Below are 21,750 nucleotides of genomic sequence, written 5' to 3' on the forward strand. Positions count from 1 at the left end.
AATGCTGGAAAATCTCAGCAGGCCAGGCAACATCCGTGGAGAGAAAATAGAATGGAATGTTTTATCAGTGTTGCCGTGGCGACCTGTTTGAGTTTCTAACTCAGACTAAACTTCTCTTTCCCACAATATACATTATATTAAACATTTGATGACAATGTATTTTAGCCATGTTATGTTAATATCTCTAAAATCTACAGGGAGATCAAATACAAAAATCTGTAAAAGTTGGAGGACAAGTTTATAAAGTGGTTTAAAAATGTTACCCGAGGTTTTTTATAAATGGGGAGTAGAAAACAAACTCATCGGTTCGGCTGCAGTTAGAATAAGTTTTGGACATCTTACACTAGGAAGAATGTCGGGGCCACAGAGAGGCTGCAGAATAAATTCACTGAGGTTATACCACGGATGACAGGCTTTAGTTATCAGAGAATCCTAGAATGAAACAGCACAAAAGGCGACCATTCGGCCCATCATGCTTGTGCCAGCTCTTTGGGAGAGCTATCCAATTAGTCCCACTCCCTTGCTCTTTCCCCATATCCTGGTAAATGTTTTCCCTTCAAATATTTATCCAATTCCCTTTTGAAAGTTACTCTTGAATCTGCTTCCTCCACCCTTTCAGGCAGTGCATTTCAGATCATAATAACTCGCTGGGTAAAGAAATGTTTCCTCATGATGACCTGTCTGCAGTGAAGCGCCTGTTTGAGTTTCTAACTGAGGTGAACTTCTCTTTCCCAGGAGGAGAGACGAGAGAAACTGGGGCACTTCTCATTAGAACAAAGCAGAGTGAGAGGAGATGTGAGCGAGGTGTTTAAACTTGATCAACGACACCGACCAAAACATCAGAGACACTCCCTGTCCTTCAGGGCCTGTGTCCAGGGGAGAAGCTGATGGGTTTATCAGATCATCTTTGGGTTAAATGTTGTGCTCGTGGAGCTGAGCCCCGAGTGTCAGCATCAAACACTCTCCAGTCGGGTACAGCACGGGTCAGATACAGAGTAAACCCATCAGCCGCTCCCTGACACAGATACCGAGGGACAGGGAGTGTCCGGGACAATGACATTTCTCACTCAATAAGGTATAAATTGATCCTGCACCTCTCCCCATTAATCCTGGGCTCCACACGGGGCGAATCCTGCTCCTGTTTCCCTTCCTGTAACAGCACTGAGCTAAACCCAGCCCATAATGAGCAGGGCTCAGGGAGGCTGGTTGCTAGGCACTGCAGTGATGTCATAAAGCAGGGCCATTCAGCCCAGCTGGTCGTTTCCTTGTCCCTTTAAAGGTGGAGAGCCGGGACACCCTGTCTCCAAACACATCCCACCTGTTCATACTGAGAATCCCCGGGGAAGGCCCAAGGCCCAGAGTGTGGAACACAACCAAGGGGGAAAGAGGAGGAGAGAAGGGGAGGAAAATCAAGGAGTCGGGACTGAGGGACACCATGCTTCAGTTTTAGAGCCTGTAGACTTCAGGAGGGGAAGACTGAGTTCAGTAGTTTTAGGATCCAGGGAGAGAACAAGGAGCAGATGGGGAGACTGGTGTGGATTCCAGCACAGTGAGGATGTAGGGGGAGGGAGATTGTGTCAGGCCGTGTATTTGGGGTGTAGGAGGGACAAGAGAGGAAAGGTCAGAGGAGCAATTACTGCAGCAGTGCCCATAAATAGTGAGAGAGAGAGAAGGTGGGGGTTCGAATGGACCAGGGACAGTCTGTTAAACTCTCTGTTTGCTGTGACCAGTTTTCCTTCGGTTAAAAATGGCCTCCTGTAGCCCAGTGACACAAACAGCCCATTAAACTCCACCAATGGCCTTTGGTCTGGTGAGGTCTCCCATTGTGAAACAATCGGCTGTTGTTAAAGCTTTTCATTCTGACACGCTCACACTGAGAAATGAGCTGCAGAACTGCCGACACCGTCAGCTTTAAGGAGACGCTTCCCTTTGGAGATCGGATTGCCCATTGAGTTTGATTAAACTGATGTTAAAGTAACAAGGCTGCTTTGCCCCGTGACAATAACAGATTATCAGAATATTTCCCATAGGTTAAAATCCAATATTACAGGGGCTCACTGCCCTGGAGGGTTGAAGTGGACCCTGTGATATAATAGAATTTTCTGTCCTGTCAGACTTGGACATCTTGTAGATCCATCTTTTAACAAGTTGTGGGATGTCAGTTCTCAGATGGATTCCAGTCAGTTTGTAACAAGTCTTCAATCAGCTTGTCTTATTGTCGAGATATCAAGGACACAACACACTGCGTGTGGGAAACAAAGCTCATTTATTTGACATTGATACAGATTAAACACCAGCCCAGTTATAGGGGTTACTAACATCAGCTGAAACAAATCCCAACTGTCCGAATGAACACGGTTCAGTTCTGGATGTGATTAACAGCAGCAATAACAGCAGAATCCAACCTTTGCAGTCACTTGTGAACTCGTTGGTGTCTCAGCAGGTGGGAAGAACCATTGAACCCCTTCACACACACGGAGCAGGTGAACGGGATCTCCCCGGTGTGAGTGCATCGATGAATTTCTTCCCACAGACCCAACATATACACGGTTTCTCCATGGTGCGGGTGTCCTTGTGTCTCTCCAGGTTGGATGATCAGTTGAAGCCTTGTCCACACACAGAACACGTGTATGGTTTCTCCCCACTGTGAACGGTGCGCTGTTTTTTCAGGCTCTATAATGGGTTAAAGCTCTTTCCACAGTCAGTGCACTGGAACACTCTCACTCGGCTGTGTCTCGGTGCTTTTCCAGTCACACTGATGCTTGAAATCTTTTCCCACAGACAGAACAGACAAATATTCCTCCTTCCACATTCAAAGGGCTGATGATGCTCAGCCTGTTAATTGGAATGGACTTGTCTCCATTCCCATGCCAAGGGGATTGCTTTACCAGATGGGAGGGGCAACATTTGGGGACTCTCGATTCTCCACCAATTCCCATTCCCCTTCTTTCTGGTGGATAATGGAGGTGCCACTGTGTGTAATGTGCAAGTCAGTAAGAATTGTCAGCGAGGATTAATCAGCACTTTCTAATTGGAGATGTTAATCAGTGGAACCTTTCAGACACTGAATTGTAGATTTTGTACCAAAGATCAATTCAGGATTGAAGTAAAAGTTCATAATTTTATTGTAAAATAATTCAGGGACTCTCATCAGAAATTAAGGGGAAAGATCAGACAGCAGTTCTTAAATAAACACTGCAGCCCCGACAACTCAATCAGCTATATATCCAGAATATTAAACTCCAGCCCAGTTATAGGGGTTATTAACATCAGCAGAAACAAACCCCAACTGTCAGAATGAACATGGTTCAGTCCTGGATGTGATTAAGAGCAGAATCCAACCCCTACAGTCACATGTGAACTCGCTGGTGTGTCAGCAGGTTGGATGAATGAGTGATTCCCTTTCTACACACAGAGCAGGTGAACGGACCCTCCCCAGTGTGAACTCGCTGGTGTGTCAGCAGGTTGGGTGAATCCCTTTCCACACATGGAGCAGGTGAACGGTCTCTCCCCAGTGTGAACTCGCTGGTGTGTCAGCAGGTTAGATGATCGATTAAATCCCTTCTCACACAAGGAGCCGGTGAACATTTCTCTTTCCACATTCAGAGGCCGATGATATTCAGGTCCTGATGAATGGAGTGACTGTCAGATCTTGATGTGATGTTTGATTTGAGTTTGCGGTCTGTAAATGCTGCCCCTCTCCCCAGTGTGAACTCGCTGGTGTGTCAGCAGTTTGGATGACTGATTAAATCCCTTTCCACACACTGAGCAAGTGAATGGCCTCTCCACGGTGTGAACTTGCTGGTGTGTTAGCAGGTGGGATGACCGAGTGAATCCCTTCCTACACACGGAGCAGGTGAACGGCCTCTCCCCAATGTGACTGTATTGATGAGTTTCCAGCTGGGACAGGTAATTGAATCCCTTCCCACAGTCCCCACATTTCCACAGATTCACTGTGGTGCAAGTGTCCTTGTGTCTCTCCAGGTTGGACGATCATTTGAAGCCTCGTCCACACAGAGAACATGTGTCCGGTTTCTCCCCGCTGTGAACGGTGCAATGTTTTTTCAGGCAGTGTAACTGGTTAAAGCTCTTTCCAGTCAGTGCACTGGAACACTCTCACTCGGGTGTGTGTGTCTCGGTGCTTTTCCAGTCACACTGATGTTTGAAATCTTTTCCCACAGAGAGAACAGGCAAACATTTCTCCTTTCACATTCAAAGGCCGATGATATTCGGGTCCTGACGAATGGAGTGACTCTGTCAGATCTTGATGTGATGTTTGGTCTGACTTTGCGGTGTGTAAATGCTGCCCTTCTCACAGCTTGTAAAAGGAGTTTACAAAAGCCATCACTGAGAGTTCAGGATAGAAATTGACAAGATTATCTCCTCCTGGTTCCTGGCCAAGGGGGCCGCGCATGCGCCCTGCTGCCCCGAGCCTCTCAAGATGGTGGCCGTTACCCCGGGCCTGTCACCGGGAGAAAGCCCCGCAGCTGCCGCCCCACTCGGGGCAAACGCCCGGCCTGGAGGCTCTTGTTCGGGACCTGAGGCCCACCCCTGTTGTGTGTGAAGCGGATAATGTTGAGTGTTTTAATAATGGGGCCTGGGGCCGCACTCGGGTTGTGAGCAGCCCGCGTCCCCCTGGGGTTTATTAACCCGCTCCCTGAGCTCTCTCAATAGCAAAATACTGCGGATGCTGGCAATCCAAAATAACAACAGAAAACGCTGGAAAAACATTCGTGGCAATATCCGTGAAGCGAGAAACAGAGTCAATGTTTCGGGTCGAAACCCTTCTACACTGCCTGATTGGAAGATGAGGTGCTGTTCCGATTAGGCACTTTATAGCCTTCTGCACTCAATATCCAGTTCAACAATTTCAGATCATAACCTCGGCCTCTATTATATTTTTATACTTTTTCCGCGCATGCTCGGCTCACACTGCCCGGGTGACTGACGGAAGCTTCTGACCAATAGGGAGCGAGTGGGGCAGGGCTGGAGGAGCGAGCCGGCAGTGGGTTCTCCAACCAATCGGGGAGCCCGAGGGGCGGGACTAGCGCCGGCTGATTGTCTGATCCGCAGGGCAGCGAGTTTCTCCAGTCCCTTGTTCAGGGCCCGGGGCCAGAGGAGGCTGTGGGCCTTTATTCCCCTTATTGGACACAAGGCTCTTTGCCTCACAACGGGATGTCTCAGGTTTTACTACAGGCTTTTAAAATTCATGAATAAAAGCAGATAAACTTTGTGGAACAAAATATTTAATATTTCGGAGTAAAAAAATTATTTTCCTCTGTGGAATTTGTTAGTTTCAGACAATAACAACGATTTGTATTTATATAACGTATTTAATGTAGTAAAATGTCCCAACGCGCTTCACGGGAACGTTATAAAACAAAATTTGACACCGGGTACAAACCAAGCATATTCCCATAAGGAGGAAAGGTGGGGCGGCCAAAGCTCGAACTCCCTGGATGACAAAGGATATCGAGGTTAGAATAAAACAGAAAAAGGTGGTTTACGACAAATGTCAGGTACAGAAGAGTCAAAAACCAGGAGAATACAGAGAGTGCGGGGGAAATTGAAAAAGGATATAGGAAAGAAAGACTTGCATTTATATAGCGCCTTTCACGACCACCGGACATCTCAAAGTCACTGTTGTAATGTGGGAAACACGGCAGCCAATTTGTGCACAGCAAGCTCCCACAAACAGCAATGTGATAATAACCAGATAATCTGTTTTTGTTATGTTGGTTGAGGGATAAATATTGGCCAGGACACCGGGGATAACTCCCCTACTCGTCTTCAAAATAGTGCCATGGGATCTTTTACATCCACCGGAGAGAGCAGACGGGATCTCAGTTTAAAGTCTCATCAGAAAGACGGCACCTCCAACAGTGCAGCACTCCCTCAGCACTGCACTGGAGTGTCAGCCTAGATTTATGTACTCAAGTCTCTGGAGTGGGACTAAAACCCACAACCTTCTGACTCAGAGGCGAGTGTGCTACCCACTGAGCCACAGCTGACACAAGGGATTAGTGGGTAACGTAAAAGGGAACCCAAAAATCTTCTATAAACATATGAAAAGTAAAAGGATAGTTAAAGGAATGGTGGGGCCGATTAGTGACCAAATAGGAGCTCATCATACGGAGGCAGAGGGTGTGGCTGAGGTACTGAATGAGTACTTAGCATCTGTCTTCACAAAAGAGGATGAAGTTAATGTCACAGTAGAGGAGGGGAGAGTAGAGAAATTGGATAAAAATGGATAGAAAGGAGGTGCTCAATAGGTTGTCATCACTCAAAGTTAACAAGTCACCCGGTCCAGATGCGATGCATCCTAGATTGCTGAGAAGCTAGGGTGGAGACAGCAGAAGCTCCGACCACAGTCTTTCAATCTCCCTCAGATATATGGGAGTGGTGCCAGAAGATTGGAGGATTACAAATGTTACACCCTGTTTAAAAAAGGGGAGAGGGATAAACCTGGTAACTACAGGCCAAGCAGTCTAATGTCAGTGGTGGGTGAACGACTAGAGACCATTGTCGAGGACAAAATTAATTCTCACTTGGAGAAGCATGGGTTAATAAGGGGCAGCCAGTATGGATTTGTTAAAGGTAAATCGTGTCTGACTAACCTGATTGAGTTCTTTGTAGAGGGTTGATGAAGGTAGTGTAGCAGATGTTGTATATACGGACTTTCAAAAGGCATTTGATAAATCATAATCATAATCATAATCAACTTTATTATCATTGTTAGTGCACAAGTGCAGTACAACGAAATGTAGGCTTGCGGCTCCCGAGAGTGTACATTCAGATTAAGACATTTAACATTCGACATTCATTTGGCTTGTAATACATAAACATAACCATAATAAAGTGCATTGGCAGATGTGCAGGCTTTAGAGTTTATTTGTGGAATTCAGTAGGATGACAGCCCTGGGAAAGAAGCTGTTCCTAAATCTGGTCGTTCAGGTGCAAATGCATCTGTCGCGTCTCCCAGATGGCAGGAGGGCGAACAGACTGTGGCTGGGGTGGGTAGGGTCTTTGATGATGGTCAGTGACCTCCGTAAACAGTGTTTCTGATAGATGTTCTCTATGGTCGGTAGCCGGGTGCCGGTAATGCGTTGGGCAGTTTTGACTACCCGCTGCAGGGCTTTCCGACCTTAGGAGCTACAGCTGCCATACCATACTGTGATACAGTTTGTCAGGATGCTCTCTATTGTGCAGCGGTAAAAGTTAGAGAGGATCAGGGGTGACAGGTTACATCCCTTCAGCCTCCTTAGGAAATATAGGCACATAGTACCACATAAGAGACTTACTCGGAAAATAGAAGCACAGGGAATTAAAGGGTTGATGGTAACTTGGGTATATAATTGGCTAAGGGAGAGGAGACAATGCAGTGCTGAGGGATGTTTTTCTGACTGGAGGGAAGTATGCAGTGGGTTCCCCCAGGGGTCAGGATTAGGACCATTGCTTTTCTTGTTATATATAACTGACCTGGACTTGGGTATAGGTGTTCAAGTTTGAAGTTTACAGATGATACAAAACTTGTCAACGTAGTAAATAGTGAACATAGTAATAGCAGACTTCAGAAGGACAGAGACAGACTGTGAAATGAGCAGACACAAGGCAGATGAAATTAAATGAGGATAAGTGTGAAGTGATGCAGTTTGGGAGAAACAACAGGGAGAGGCCGTATAATCTAAATGGGACTATTTTGAGGGGGTGCAAGAGCAGAGGGACCTGGGGGTCCATATTCACAAATCTTTGAAAGTGCCACGGCAAGTTGGTGAGGCGGTTCAGAAAGCGTATGGGATACTTGGCTTTGTAAATAGGGCCATTGAATACAAAAACAAGGAAGTTACACTAAACCTTTACAAATCACTAGTTAGGAACATAGGACAGGAGGAGGCCATTCAGCCCCTCGAGCCTGTTCTGCCATTCAATGAGATCATGGCTGATCTGCGACCTAACTCCATACACCCGCCTTTGGCCCATATCCCTTAATACCTTTGGGTAACAAAAACCTATCAATCTCAGATTTAAAATTAACAATTGATCTCGCATCAATGACCGTTTGCGGAAGAGAGTTCCAAACTTCTACCACCCTTTGTGTGTAGACGTGTTTCCTAATTTCACTCCTGAAAGGTCTGGCTCTAATTTTTAGACTATGCCCCCAGTCCTAGAATCCCCAACCAGCGGAAATAGTTTCTCTCTATCTACCCTATCTGTTCCTCTTAATATCCTGAAAACTTCGATCAGATCACCCCTTAACCTTCTAAATTCCAGGGAATACAACCCTAATTTGTGTAATCTCTCCTCGTAACTTAACCCTTGAAGTCCGGGTATCAGTCTGATAAACCTACGCTGCACTCCCTCCAAGGCCAATATATCCTTCCTAAGGTGTGGTGCCCAGAACTGCTCACAGTACTCCAGGTGTGGTCTAACCAGGGTTTTGTACAGCTGCAGGGTTTTGGCCTCAGCTGGAGTCTTGTGTACAGTTCTGGGCACCACACTTTAGGAAGGATGTCAAGGCCTTGGAGAGGGTGCAGAGGAGGTTGACCAGGATGGTACCAGGGATGAGGGACTTCAGTTATGTGGAGAGATTGGAGAAGCTGGGATTGTTCCCCTTAGAGCAGAGAAGGTTAAGAGGAGACCTAATAGAGGTGTTCAAAATGATGAGGGGTTTTGATCGAGCAAGTAGGGAGAAACTGTTCACTCTGGCAAGTGGGTCGGTAACCAAAGGTCACAGATTTAAAATAGTTGCTAAAAGAACTAGAGGGGAATGAGGAGAATTGTTTTCACACAGAGGGTTGTTACGATCTGGAACGCACCATCTGAAAGGATGCAGGAATCAGGTTCCACAGGAACTTTCAAACGGTAATTGGACATGTACTTGAAGAGGACTAGTTTGCAGAGTTCTGGGGATAAAGCTGAGGTTTGGGACTAAATTGGACAGCTCTTTCAAAGAGCCGGCACAGACACGATGGGCCGAATCACCTCCTTCTGTGCTGTTAGATTCTATGATCAGTGTGAACATGCTGGTGTCCCTTAAGGATTTTAGAGCTTTTAAAGCTCTTCCCACAGTCAGAACATTTAAAGGGTCTCTCGTCAGTGTGAACAAGCTGGTGTGACAGGAGGGTGGATGACTGAGCGAATCCCTCCCCACACACGGAGCAGGTGAATGGTCTCTCCCCCGTGTGAACTCGCTGGTGTATCAGCAGGGTGGATGAATGAGTAAATCCCTTCCCACACTCGGAGCAGGTGAACGGCCACTCCCCGGTGTGTAAGTGTTGGTGTCTCTTCAACTCCCCGGAGCTTTTAAAGCTCTTCCCACAGTCAGAACATTTAAAGGGTCTCTCGTCAGTGTGAACAAGTTGGTGTGTCTGCAGTTTGGATGACTCACTAAATCCCCTCCCACATTCAGAGCAGATGAACATCCTCTCCCCAGTGTGGAGGCGCTGGTGTTGCTTGAGCTCCCGGGGGCTTTTAAAACTCTTCCCACACTCAGAACATTTAAAGGGGTTCTCATCATTGTGAACAAGCTGGTGTCCCTTCAGATACTGGACGCTTTTAAAGCTCTTCCCACAGTCAGGGCAGTTAAACGGCCTCTCATCAGTGTGAACTCGCTGGTGTTGCTTCAGATACTGGGGGCTTTTAAAGCTCTTCCCACAGTTAGGACACTGAAATGGTCTCTCATCAGTGTGAACAAGCTGGTGTTCCTTCAGATCCCAGGGGCTTTTAAAGCTCTTCCCACAGTTAGGACACTGAAATGTTCTCTCATCGGTGTGAACAATCTGGTGTCTCTTCAGTTCCCCGGGGCTTTTAAAGCTCTTTCCACAGTCAGAACACTGAAATATCCTCTCCCCAGTGTGAACTCGCTGGTGTCCCTTCAGATCCCTGGGGCTTTTAAAGCTCTTCCCACAGTCAGAACACTGAAATGGTCTCTCCGCAGTGTGAACTCGCTGGTGTCCCTTCAGATCCCCGGGGCTTTTAAAGCTCTTCCCACAGTCAGAACACTGAAATGGTTTCTCCCCAGTGTGAACTCGCTGATGTGTTTGCAGGTGGGATGAACAAACAAATCCCTTTCCACACACGGAGCAGGTGAACGGACTGTCCCTGGTGTGACTGCGCCGTTGAACTTCCAATGCAGACGGGGAACTGAATCCCTTCCTGCTGTCCCCACCTTTACCCGGTTTCTCCCCGGTGTGACGGTGCACGTGTCTCGCCAGGTCAGGCGATCGGCTGAATCCGCGTCCACACACCGAACACGTGTGCGGTTTGTCATCGCTGCGATCGCTGGTTTCTCCTTCCATGTGCAAAGGCCAATGATATTCAGGTCCTGATGAATTGAGCGACTCTGTCAGATCTTGACGTGATGTTTGGTCTGAGCTTCTCCACTTCTATAACCCTGTAAATTGAGATCAGAAAAGGATCAGAGGCAAACTGTTGTTTAATTTTCCGCTTTCCGATCCTAGGGGCAGTGAAGCTGATTTTCAGGCCCCAGCTGCTGCACAGGTTGGTTGAAAGGATCAGCAGTAATGGTGGCTGTAATACCCACAAGCCCCCGCGCTCCAGAAAGCGCTCTGTTGACTCTGAGTCCCTCGCATGTGCTCATGGCCCCCGCGCTCTCCCTCCTGCTCCACAATCGGCCGTCCCAATCAGTCCGCAACGCGCATGCTCAGCGCACAAAACCCGGCGGTTGGAACATCGGGCACGCATGCGGAGCCGCAACATCTGGTACGTGTGCGCGGCTCAGGTGGGGGCGAGTCGGTGTTTCACCTCAGCCGCCAGGGAGGTGCGCATGCGCAGGACGACCCAACATTCTTCCTGTCAGCAATCACTCCCTCGTTTCTTTAATAAAAACAGAAAATGCTGGAAATACTCAGCAGGTCAGGCAGCATCTGTGGAAAGAGAAACAGAGTTAATGTTTCAGGCCAATGACCTTTCGTCAGAACTGCTGGCTCTTTAGTGTCAGCCAGTGACTCAGTGGGTAGCACTCTCGCCTTCTGAGTCAGAAAGTTGTGGGTGCAAGTCCCACTTCAGAGACTTGAGCACAAAAATCCAGGCTGACACTCCAGTGCAGTGCCGAGGGAGTGCTGCATTGTCGGAGGTGCCGTCTTTCGGATGAGACATTAAACTGAGGCCCTGTCTGCTCTCTCAGGTGGATGTAAAAGATCCCATGACACTATTTCGAGAAAGATAGTCTTGCATTTATACAGTGCTTTCATGACCAGCAGACGTCTTGAAGTGCTTTACAGCCAACGAGGTACTTTTGGAGTGTAGTCACTGTTGTAATGTGGGAAAGAGCAGGGGAGTTATCCCCGGTGTCCTAGCCAATGTGTATCCCTCAATTAACATTACAAAAAGATAGATTATCTGGTCATTATCACATTGCTGTTTGTGGGAGCTTGCTGTGCCATTATTGACTTCCGCGTTTCCTACATTACAACAGTGACAACATTTCAAAAGTACTTCATTGACTGTAAAGCGCGTTGGGACGTCCGGTGGTGGTGAAAGGCGCTATATAAATGCAAATCTTTCTTTCTTCACTGGCCTCACCAGCGACCTCTTCTGGCTGTTGGTTGATTGACAGCCGAGAGTCCACGCATGCGTACGCGGGACGGCAGTTTGGGCCGAGTCCAGCACAGCGATAGCAAAATACTGCAGATGCTGAAAATCCGAAATAACAACAGAAAATGCTGGAAAAACTCAGCAGGCCAGGCAACATCTGTGGAGAGAAATTAGAGTGATGTTTCGGGTCGAAACCCTTTTTCAAACTGGAAAGGAAATAAAATAGATCGAAGCTCCCTGAGCTCTCTCACCTGATGTGTCAGCGGCTGCTGCCAAGGTCCGCGCATGGTCAGCTCACCTTCTGTTGTTCTGGTTAAAGTTCAAGCCCCGCCCCTCACCCACTCCGATTGGTTGGAGGACCCGCCGCCCACTCGGTCCTCCAGTCCCGCCCCGCTCTTCCTATTGGTCCGGAGCTCCCGTCAATCACCCGGGCAGTGTGAGCTGAGCATGTGCGGACCTTGGCAGCAGCTGCTGACACATCAGGTGAGAGAGCTCAGGGAGCGGGTTCATGAACCCCGGGGGGACGCGGGCTGCTCACACCCCGAGCTCGGGGAGCGGGTTCATGAACCCCGGGGGGGACGCGGGCCGCTCACACCCCGAGCTCAGGGAGCGGGTTCATGAACCCCGGGGGGATGCGGGCTGCACACATAGAAGATAGGAGCAGGAGTAGGCCATTCGGCCCCCCGAGCCTGCTCCGCCATTCAATGAGATCATGGCTGATCATCCAAATTCAGTACCCAGTCCCTGCCATCTCTCCATATCCCTTGATCCCTTTAGCCTTAAGAAATATATCCAACTCCTTCTTGAATATATTTAATGAATTGGCCTCTACTGCCTTCTGTGGTAGAGAATTCCACAGGTTCACCACTCTCTGGGTGAAGAAATTCCTCCTCATCTCTGTCCTAAATGGCTTACCCCTTATCCTTAGACTGTGACCCCTGGTTCTGGACTTCCCGACCATCGGTAACATCCTTCCAGCATCTAGACCCTGGGACTGTACATGGGGATTCCAACCCTGGGACTGTACATGGGGATTCTAACCCTGGGACTGTACATGGGGATTCTAACCCTGGGACTGTACATGGGGATTCTAACCCTGGGTCTGTACATGGGGATTCTAACCCTGGGACTGTACATGGGGATTCTAACCCTGGGACTGTACATGGGGATTCTAACCCTGGGACTGTACATGGGGATTCCAACCCTGGGACTGTACATGGGGATTCCAACCCTGGGACTGTACATGGGGATTCTAACCCTGGGACTGTACATGGGGATTCTAACCCTGGGACTGTACATGGGGATTCCAACCCTGGGACTGTACATGGGGATTCTAACCCTGGGACTGTACATGGGGATTCCAACCCTGGGAGTGTACATGGGGATTCTAACCCTGGGACTGTACATGGAGGGCCCAGCTCTGGGGCTCTTCTGTTATATTTGTGTGGGATGCAAACCGTAAGCTCGGCACTTACCAGCGCCTTTAGGACAGATGGGGAGAAATCCGATGTGCGGAGAGTGAGATAAACGAGGCGTTCTGTTTCTCAGGAGGGCACTAGGACCCAGTTGGGAACAGACCCTGAAGCCACGCCCCTCTTTGTTCCTGTACCAAGATGGCCACGCGTGCCCTGTGCTACTTCCTGAATCATGTGGACTCGATACTGAACATTCCCGCCTTCCTGCAGAAAGATGGCGGCCGTCAACCAAGGCCTTTTACCGGGAGAAAGCCCCGAATCTGCAACCGAGGAACTTTACGTTATTCAATAGCAAAATACTGCGGATGCTGGAAATCTGAAATAACAACAGAAAAAGCTGGAAACACTCAGCAGGCCAGGCAACATCCGTGGAGAGAGAAACAGAGTTAATGTTTCAGGTCGAAACCCTTCAGAACTTGAGTTTTTCCAGCTTTTTCTGTTGTTATTTCCACTTTACGGTATTGTTCGGAACTTGCGGCCTGCACCAGTTGTTTATGAAGCCTCCACGCTCACCCACCGGGTCCGTTCCTCCCCTGTGCCCTCCCACTTCTTACCAGCTGTCCGAGGCCCGTCTCCACCATCGGTCCTTCTCCAGCCTGTCTCCCGTACAACGCACTGCGCATGCTCCAAACACTGCCCGGAACCACGCCTGCGTACTGGGCTCCTGTAGTCTGGGTGCGGCACATTCCCCACCGCGTGGAGTGCTGGGTAAAAGCCCCGCCATTAGTGAATACAACATGATTTACTGTGATTGCATTGAGGACTGAACCATGTTCATTCTAGCAGTTATGGTTTGTTTCTGCTGATCTATAACCCCAATACTTGGGCTGGAGATTAATATTCTGTATAAATATTGAATACATCAGCTTTGTTTAAAATACTAATATAAAAGGAAAATACTGCGGATGCTGGAAATCTGAAATAAGAACAAAATGCGGGAAATACTCAGCGGGTCAGGCAGCATCTGTGGAGAGAGAAACAGAGTTAACATTTCAGGTCAGTGACCCTTCATCAGAACTGGAAAAACTTAGAGATGTAGCAGGCTTTAAGCAAGTGAAGAGGCAGGGAAAGTGGGGAGGAAAGACCAAAAGGGAAGGTCTCTGATAGGGTGGAAGGCAGGAGAGATTAAATGACAAAAGGGAGGATAGTACAAAGCAAAAAGAGATGGTAATGGGACAAGTAATGAAACAAAAGATGAGTCTAGATGAGGTGTAAATTGGAATGGCAGAATCATCAACAACTGCCATGTGAAAATATAGGGGCCGAGGTTATGGCCTGAAATTGTTGAACTTGATGTTGAGTCCAGAAGGCTGTAAAGTGCCTAATCGAAAGATGAGGTGCTGTTCCTCTAGCTCACATTGAGCTTCATTGGAGCAGCGTAGGAGGCCGAGGACAGGGAGGTCAGAGTGGGAGTGGAGCAGAGAACTAAAGTGACAGGCGACCGGAAGCTCGGGTCACCCTTACAGACTGAATGGAGGTGTTCCGCAAAGCGGTCACCCAATCTACGTTTGGTCTCCCCAATGTAGAGCAGATTGCATCGTGAGCAGCGAATACAGTATACTAAATTGTAAGAAGTACAAGTAAATCGCTGTTTCACCTGGAAGGAATGCTTGGGGCCCTGGACCGGGGGAAGGGAGGAGGTAAAAGGGCAGGTTTTGCATCTCGAATGTTTGAATGTGTGTTCCGTTTGAGTACATGGCTTGTGGGTGTCATAGACTGAACTGTAGTGTTTCACTTTACACTCACCTGAAATTCCTTTAAACCACCCCCTTTATAGAACTATCTTGTATAAGATTTGAAATCTGTTATTTTCTGCATCATTTAACATTGTTTGGATACAATTAAGTAAAACACCATCACACATATTGCACTTTGAAATGTTCTGATCTTTGTAACTGTAATTGGTAATTTTGATGGTCTCATTGATTTAATCTGGTGTTACTAACACTATTTCTTTAATCAAGATAATTGTTTCAAATACTTCCTTTATCAGATCATCAGCTCCTCCATTGATCTCTGTCAATAATCCATGGTTAGGGGCTGGGGTTAGGGGCTCATGGTTATTGGTTAGGATTGGGGTTAGTGGCTGGGGCTCGTGGTTATTGGTTAGGATTGGGGTTAGTGGCTGGGGCTCGTGGTTATTGGTTAGGATTGGGGTTAGTGGTTATTGGTTAGGATTGGGTTAGTGGTTGGGTTAATGGTTATTGGTTAGGATTGGGGTTAGTGGTTGGGGCTAGTGGTTATTGGTTAGGATTGGGGTTAGTGGTTGGGTTAATGGTTATTGGTTAGGATTGGGGTTAGTAGTTGGGGCTAGTGGTTATTGGTTAGGATTGGGGTTAGTGGTTGGAGCTAGTGGTTATTGGTTAGGATTGGGGTTAGTGGTTGGGTTAATGGTTATTGGTTAGGATTGGGGTTAGTGGTTGGGGCTCGTGGTTATTGGTTAGGATTGGGGTTAGTGGTTATTGGTTAGGATTGGGGTTAGTGGTTGGGTTAATGGTTATTGGTTAGGATTGGGGTTAGTGGTTGGAGCTAGTGGTTATTGGTTAGGATTGGGGTTAGTGGTTGGGTTAATGGTTATTGGTTAGGATTGGGGTTAGTAGTTGGGGCCAGTGGTTATTGGTTAGGATTGGGGTTAGTGGTTGGGGCCAGTGGTTATTGGTTAGGATTGGGGTTAGTGGTTGGGGCCAGTGGTTATTGGTTAGGATTGGGGTTAGTGGTTGGAGCTCGTGGTTATTGGTTAGGATTGGGGTTAATGGTTGGGGCTCGTGGTTGTTGGTTAGGATTGGGGTTAGTGGTTGGGGCTCGTGGTTATTGGTTAGGATTGGGGTCAGTGGTTATTGGTTAGGATTGGGGTTAGTGGTTGGGGCCAGTGGTCATTGGTTAGGATTGGGGTTAGTGGTTGGGGCTAGTGGTTATTGGTTAGGATTGGGATTAGTGGTTGGGGGTAGTCGATAGGATATTTGGCTTAGGAGACAGTGATTAAGGTTAGAAACCACTATTGACAACGCCAGTGTTACTGGACACGTCCTTTCTCATTCATGTTTTTTAACCTCACGCAGACGAGTCACAAAACAGCCTCATGAATTGTTCATTCAAGGAACCTAATGTCTGGCCTGAGTCCGATTTCCGCCCTTCTTTCACATCTCGACATTTCCCAAAGAAAAAGACATTAGACTTTGGGAACAAGAACAGGCGGATCCAGTTGTTGCTCTGGTTACACCCAATCGCCGGCCTGCCTGAAAAGGGCTTCTGACAACAACCTGTCACCAGGCCCCACCAGTCGCCATCTGATTCCACCGTCATATCTTCATCCATTACCCACCTTTCACCCTCACTACAGCTGGTTTCACCACCATGACCATTCCCCACACTGAGGCTCTCTGATTCCCATTTGGTGTCTCAGTGTAAGTGGTCCCTGGATTTGGTGTCTCAGTGTAAGTGGTCCCTGGATTTGGTGTCTCAGTGTAAGTGGTCCCTGGATTTGGTGTCTCAGTGTAAGTGGTCCCTGGATTTGGTGTCACACTGTAAGTGGTCCCTGGATTTGGTGTCTCAGTGTAAGTGGTCCCTGGATTTGGTGTCTCAGTGTAAGTGGTCCCTGGATTTGGTGTCTCAGTGTAAGTGGTCCCTGGATTTGGTGTCTCAGTGTAAGTGGTCCCTGGATTTGGTGTCTCAGTGTAAGTGGTCCCTGGATTTGGTGTCTCAGTGTAAGTGGTCCCTGGATTTGGTGTCTCAGTGTAAGTGGTCCCTGGATTTGGTGTCTCAGTGTAAGTGGTCCCTGGATTTGGTGTCACACTGTAAGTGGTCCCTGGATTTGGTGTCTCAGTGTAAGTGGTCCCTGGATTTGGTGTCTCAGTGTAAGTGGTCCCTGGATTTGGTGTCTCAGTGTAAGTGGTCCCTGGATTTGGTGTCTCAGTGTAAGTGGTCCCTGGATTTGGTGTCACAGTGTAAGTGGTCCCTGGATTTGGTGTCTCGGTGTAAGTGGTCCCTGGATTTGGTGTCTCAGTGTAAGTGGTCCCTGGATTTGGTGTCTCAGTGTAAGTGGTCCCTGGATTTGGTGTCTCAGTGTAAGTGGTCCCTGGATTTGGTGTCACACTAAGTGGTCCCTGGATTTGGTGTCTCAGTGTAAGTGGTCCCTGGATTTGGTGTCTCAGTGTAAGTGGTCCCTGGATTTGGTGTCTCAGTGTAAGTGGTCCCTGGATTTGGTGTCTCAGTGTAAGTGGTCCCTGGATTTGGTGTCTCAGTGTAAGTGGTCCCTGGATTTGGTGTCTCAGTGTAAGTGGTCCCTGGATTTGGTGTCACACTGTAAGTGGTCCCTGGATTTGGTGTCTCAGTGTAAGTGGTCCCTGGATTTGGTGTCTCAGTGTAAGTGGTCCCTGGATTTGGTGTCTCAGTGTAAGTGGTCCCTGGATTTGGTGTCTCAGTGTAAGTGGTCCCTGGATTTGGTGTCACAGTGTAAGTGGTCCCTGGATTTGGTGTCTCGGTGTAAGTGGTCCCTGGATTTGGTGTCTCAGTGTAAGTGGTCCCTGGATTTGGTGTCTCAGTGTAAGTGGTCCCTGGATTTGGTGTCTCAGTGTAAGTGGTCCCTGGATTTGGTGTCTCTGTGTAAGTGGTCCCTGGATTTGGTGTCACATTGTAAGTGGTCCCTGGATTTGGTGTCTCAGTGTAAGTGGTCCCTGGATTTGGTGTCTCAGTGTAAGTGGTCCCTGGATTTGGTGTCTCAGTGTAAGTGGTCCCTGGATTTATTTACCCCTGTCCTAATATTTGGCTCAGTGTCAAACTTTGTTTACTAATACTCCTGTGACATGTCTCAGGACTTTTTATTACAAGTGAACAAGTTGCTGTGAAGTGAGGTTGGTTGAACAAGTGACCAGGTAAAAGGAATTTTCAGAGAGTTGTAGAGCTGGAGGAGGTGACAGAGATAGGGAGGGGCAAGGCCATGGAGGGATTTGAAAACAAGAATCAGAATTTAAAAATTGAGGATGTAGTAAAACATCCGAAGGCACTTCACAGAAGCAATATCAAACAAAATATGACACTAAGCCACATAAGGAGATATTATGGTAGATGACTAAAAGTTTGATCAAAATGTTAGGTTTTAAAGAGCATCTTAAAGGAGGAGAGGTGGAGAGGCGGAGAGGTTTAGGGAGGGAGTTCCAGAGCTCAGGGCCTTGGCAGCTGATGGTGCGGCCGCCAATGGTGGAGTGAATCAGGGATGTTCAAGAGGCCAGAATCGGAGGTGCGCAGATATCTCGGAGGGTTGTAGGGCTGGAGGAGATTACAGAGATGGGGAGGCATGGAAGGTTTGGAAAATAAGGATGAGAATTTTAAACTTGACGTGTTGCCAGACCAGAAGCCAATATAGGTCAGCGAGCACAGGGATGATGGGTGAACAGGACTTGTTGCGAGTTAAGATATGGGCAGAAGAGATTCGGATGAGCTGAAGTTTATGGAGGGTGGAAGATGGGCAGGAGAGCATTCGAATAGTCGAGTCTGGAGGTAACAGAGGCATGGGTGAGGGTTTCAGCAGCAGATGGGGAAGCAGGGATGGAGATGGGCGATGTTTGGTATGAAGAATGAGGAGAAGCAATATAAACTAAATGATACAATACAATTTTAACGGGGGTGCAGGAAGAGAGAGACCTGGGAGTGTCTGCACACAAATCTTTGCAGGTAGTAGGACAAGTTGAGAAGACTGTTAAAGAACCATATGGGATCCTAAGCTTTATAAATAGAGGCAGAGTACAAAAGCAAGGAAGTCAGGCTAAACCTTTCTGAAACACTGGTTAGGCCTCAGCTGGAATATTTTGTTCCATTCTGGGCACCACACTTTAGCAATAATGTCAAGACCTCAGAGAGGATGCAGAAAAGATTTACTGGAATGGTACCAGGGATGAGGGACTTCAGTTATGTGGAGAGACTGGAGAAGCTGGGGTTGTTCTCCTTAGAGCAGAGAAGGTTGAGAGGAGATTTGGTAGAGGTGTTCAAAATCATGAAGGGTTTTGATGGAGTAAATAAGGAGAAAGTGTTTCCAGAGGAGACAGATTTAATGTGATTGGTCAAACGAAGCAGAGGCGACAGGAGGAGAATTGTTTTTAAGCAGCGAGTTGTTGTGATCTGGAATGCGCTGCCTGAAAGGATGAACATGATTCAGTCCCGGATGTGATTAACAGCAGCAACAACAGCAGAATCCAACCCCATCAGTCACTTGTGAACTCGCTGGTGTTTCAGCAGGGTGGATGACTGAGTGAATCCCTTCCCACAGACGGAGCAGGTGAACGGCCTCTCCCCAGTGTGACTGCATTGATGAGTTTCCAGCTTAGACGGATAATTGAATCCCTTCCCACAGTCCCCACATTTTTGTGGTTTCGCCGAGCTGCGGGTGTCCTTGTGTCTCTCCAGGTTGGACGATCAGTTGAAGCCTCGTCCACACACAGAACACGTGTACGGTTTCCCCCGCTGTGAATGGTGCGATGTTTTTTCAGGCTGCGTAACTGGTTAAAGCTCTTTCCACAGTCAGTGCTCTGAAACACTCTCACTCGGTGTGTGTCTCGGCGCTTTTACGGTCACACTGCTCATAGAATCATAGAAAGTTATAGCACGGAAGGAGGCCATTTCGGTCCATTGTGTCCGCGCCGGCCAACAAAGAGCTTCCGACCAATAGGGAGTGAGCGGGGCGGGGCTGGAGGAGCGAGCCGGCGGCGGGTCCTCCAACCAATCGGGGAGCTCGAGGGGCGGGACTTGCGTCCACTGATTGTCTGATCCGCAGGGCAGCGAGTTTCTCCAGTCCCTTGTTCAGGGCCCGGGGCTAGGGGAGGCCACAGACAGAACAGACAAACATTTCTCCTTCCACATTCAAAGGCCGATGATATTCAGGTCCTGATGAATGGAGTGACTCTGTCAGATCTTGATGTGATGTTTGGTTTGAGTTTGCGGTGTGTAAATGCTGCCCTTCTCACAGCCTGTAAAAGGAGTTTACAAAAGCCATCACTGTGAGTCCAGGATAGAAATTGACAAGATTCTCTCCTCCTGGTTCCTGGCCAAGGGGGCCGCGCATGCTTAACTCACACTGCCTGGGTGATTGACAGGAGCTCCGGACCAATAGGAAGAGCGGGGCTGGAGGACCGAGCTGGCGGCGGGTCCTCCAACCAATTGGAGTGTGTAAGGGGCGGGGCTTGTGGCACCCAGTGGGCGGGGCTCAGCCCGGAGCTCCCTCATTGGCTGAAACTCTGCATCATTTTCAAACCTGATTTCTCTCAAACTCCAGGAGAAAGCTGGGCCTTTCTGTTGTGGCTTTAAACAGAAGCCTGTGGGGTGGAGCAAACATTGCAACGTTTGGTAGTGAAATGGATTCATTCAGGACAGACAGCAGGGATTATTTCAGGAAATAACACAGTGTAGTGAGAAAGGAAATGCAGTGGATGTTGTGGAGATGGATTGTCAAAAGGTGTTTGATAAGGTGCCGGACAGGAGGCTTGTTGATCAAATTAAGGCTCACGGTGTTAAAGGGAGTGGGGCAGCGTGGATAGGAAGTTGGGTAAAGGGCAGAAAACAGAGAGAAGTGGTTAATGGAACATAAGAACATGAGAAACAGGAGCAGGAGGAGGCCATTTGGCCCCTCGAGCCTGCCCCGCCATTCAATAAGATCATGGCTGATCTGATCTTGGCCTCAACTTCACTTTCCCGCCCGCTCCCCATAACCCTTCACTCCCTTATTGTTCAAAAATCTGTCTATCTCCACCTTAAATATATTTAATGACCCAGCCTCCACAGCTCTCTGGGGCAGAGAATTCCACAGATTTACGACCCTCTGAGAAGAAATTCCTCCTCATCTCAGTTTTAAATGGGCGTCCCCTTATTCTGAAACTATTCCCCGAGTTCTAGATTCCTCCACTAGGGGAAACATCCTCTCAGCATCTACCCTGTCAATCCCCCCTCAGAATCTTACATGTTTCAATAAGATCACCTCTCATTCTTCTAAACTCCAATGAGTATCGGCCCAACCTGCTCAACCTTTCCTCATAAGGCAACCCCTTCAACTCAGGAATCAACTTAGTGAACCATCACAATGGTATGTTGGCCTTTGTAGCGAGAGGGTTCGAGTACAGGAACAAAGTTGTCTTGCTGCAGTTGTACAGGGCCTTGGTGAGACCACACCTTCAGTATTGTGTGCAGTTTTGGTCACCTTATCTGAGGAAGGATGTTCTTGCCATGGAAGGAGTTCAGCGAAGATTCACCAGACTGGTACCTGGGATGGCAGGAATGACGTATGAGGAGAGATTGGGTCGATTGGGCTTATACTCACTGGAGTTTAGAAGAATGAGAGGGGATCTCATTGAAACTTATAAAATTCTAACAGCACGAGACAGACTAGATGCAGGAAGGATGTTCCCAATGGCCGGGGAGTCCAGAACCAGGGGTCACAGTCTAAGGATAAGGGGTAAGCCATTTAGGACTGAGATGAGGAGGAATTTCTTCACCCAGAGAGTGGTGAACCTGTGGAATTCTCCACCACAGAAGGCAGTGGAGGCCAATTCATTAAATATATTCAAGAAGGAGTTGGATATATTTCTTAAGGCTAAAGGGATCAAGGGATATGGGGAGAAGGCAGGGACAGGGTACTGAGTTTGGATGATCAGCCATGATCTCATTGAATGGCGGAATAGACTCGAGGGGCCGAATGGCCTACTCCTGCTCCTATCTTCTATGTTTCTATCTCTGA

At 48.1% G+C, this 21,750-nt stretch overlaps 1 protein-coding gene across 1 annotated transcript; it reads right to left on the reverse strand.

Annotated features, from left to right (window-relative positions):
• Positions 1 to 8,507: 8,507 nt before the first annotated feature.
• Positions 8,508 to 16,503, reverse strand: LOC147118643 (uncharacterized). The gene is made up of 2 exons (XM_085984517.1): positions 13,032 to 16,503; positions 8,508 to 10,393 (listed from the first exon to the last, which is right to left on the reverse strand). The coding sequence occupies exon 2, from the start codon at positions 10,296 to 10,298 to the stop codon at positions 8,997 to 8,999; it is 1,302 nt and encodes a 433-aa protein (XP_085840643.1). The 5' UTR covers positions 10,299 to 10,393; positions 13,032 to 16,503; the 3' UTR covers positions 8,508 to 8,996.
• Between the last annotated feature and the right edge of the window lie 5,247 nt (positions 16,504 to 21,750).

The sequence above is a fragment of the Somniosus microcephalus genome, chromosome 4 (assembly GCF_052327205.1).
Source record: "Somniosus microcephalus isolate GS21.2 chromosome 4, FLI_Smic_1.0, whole genome shotgun sequence".
Classification (NCBI taxonomy): Eukaryota; Metazoa; Chordata; class Chondrichthyes; order Squaliformes; family Somniosidae; genus Somniosus; species Somniosus microcephalus.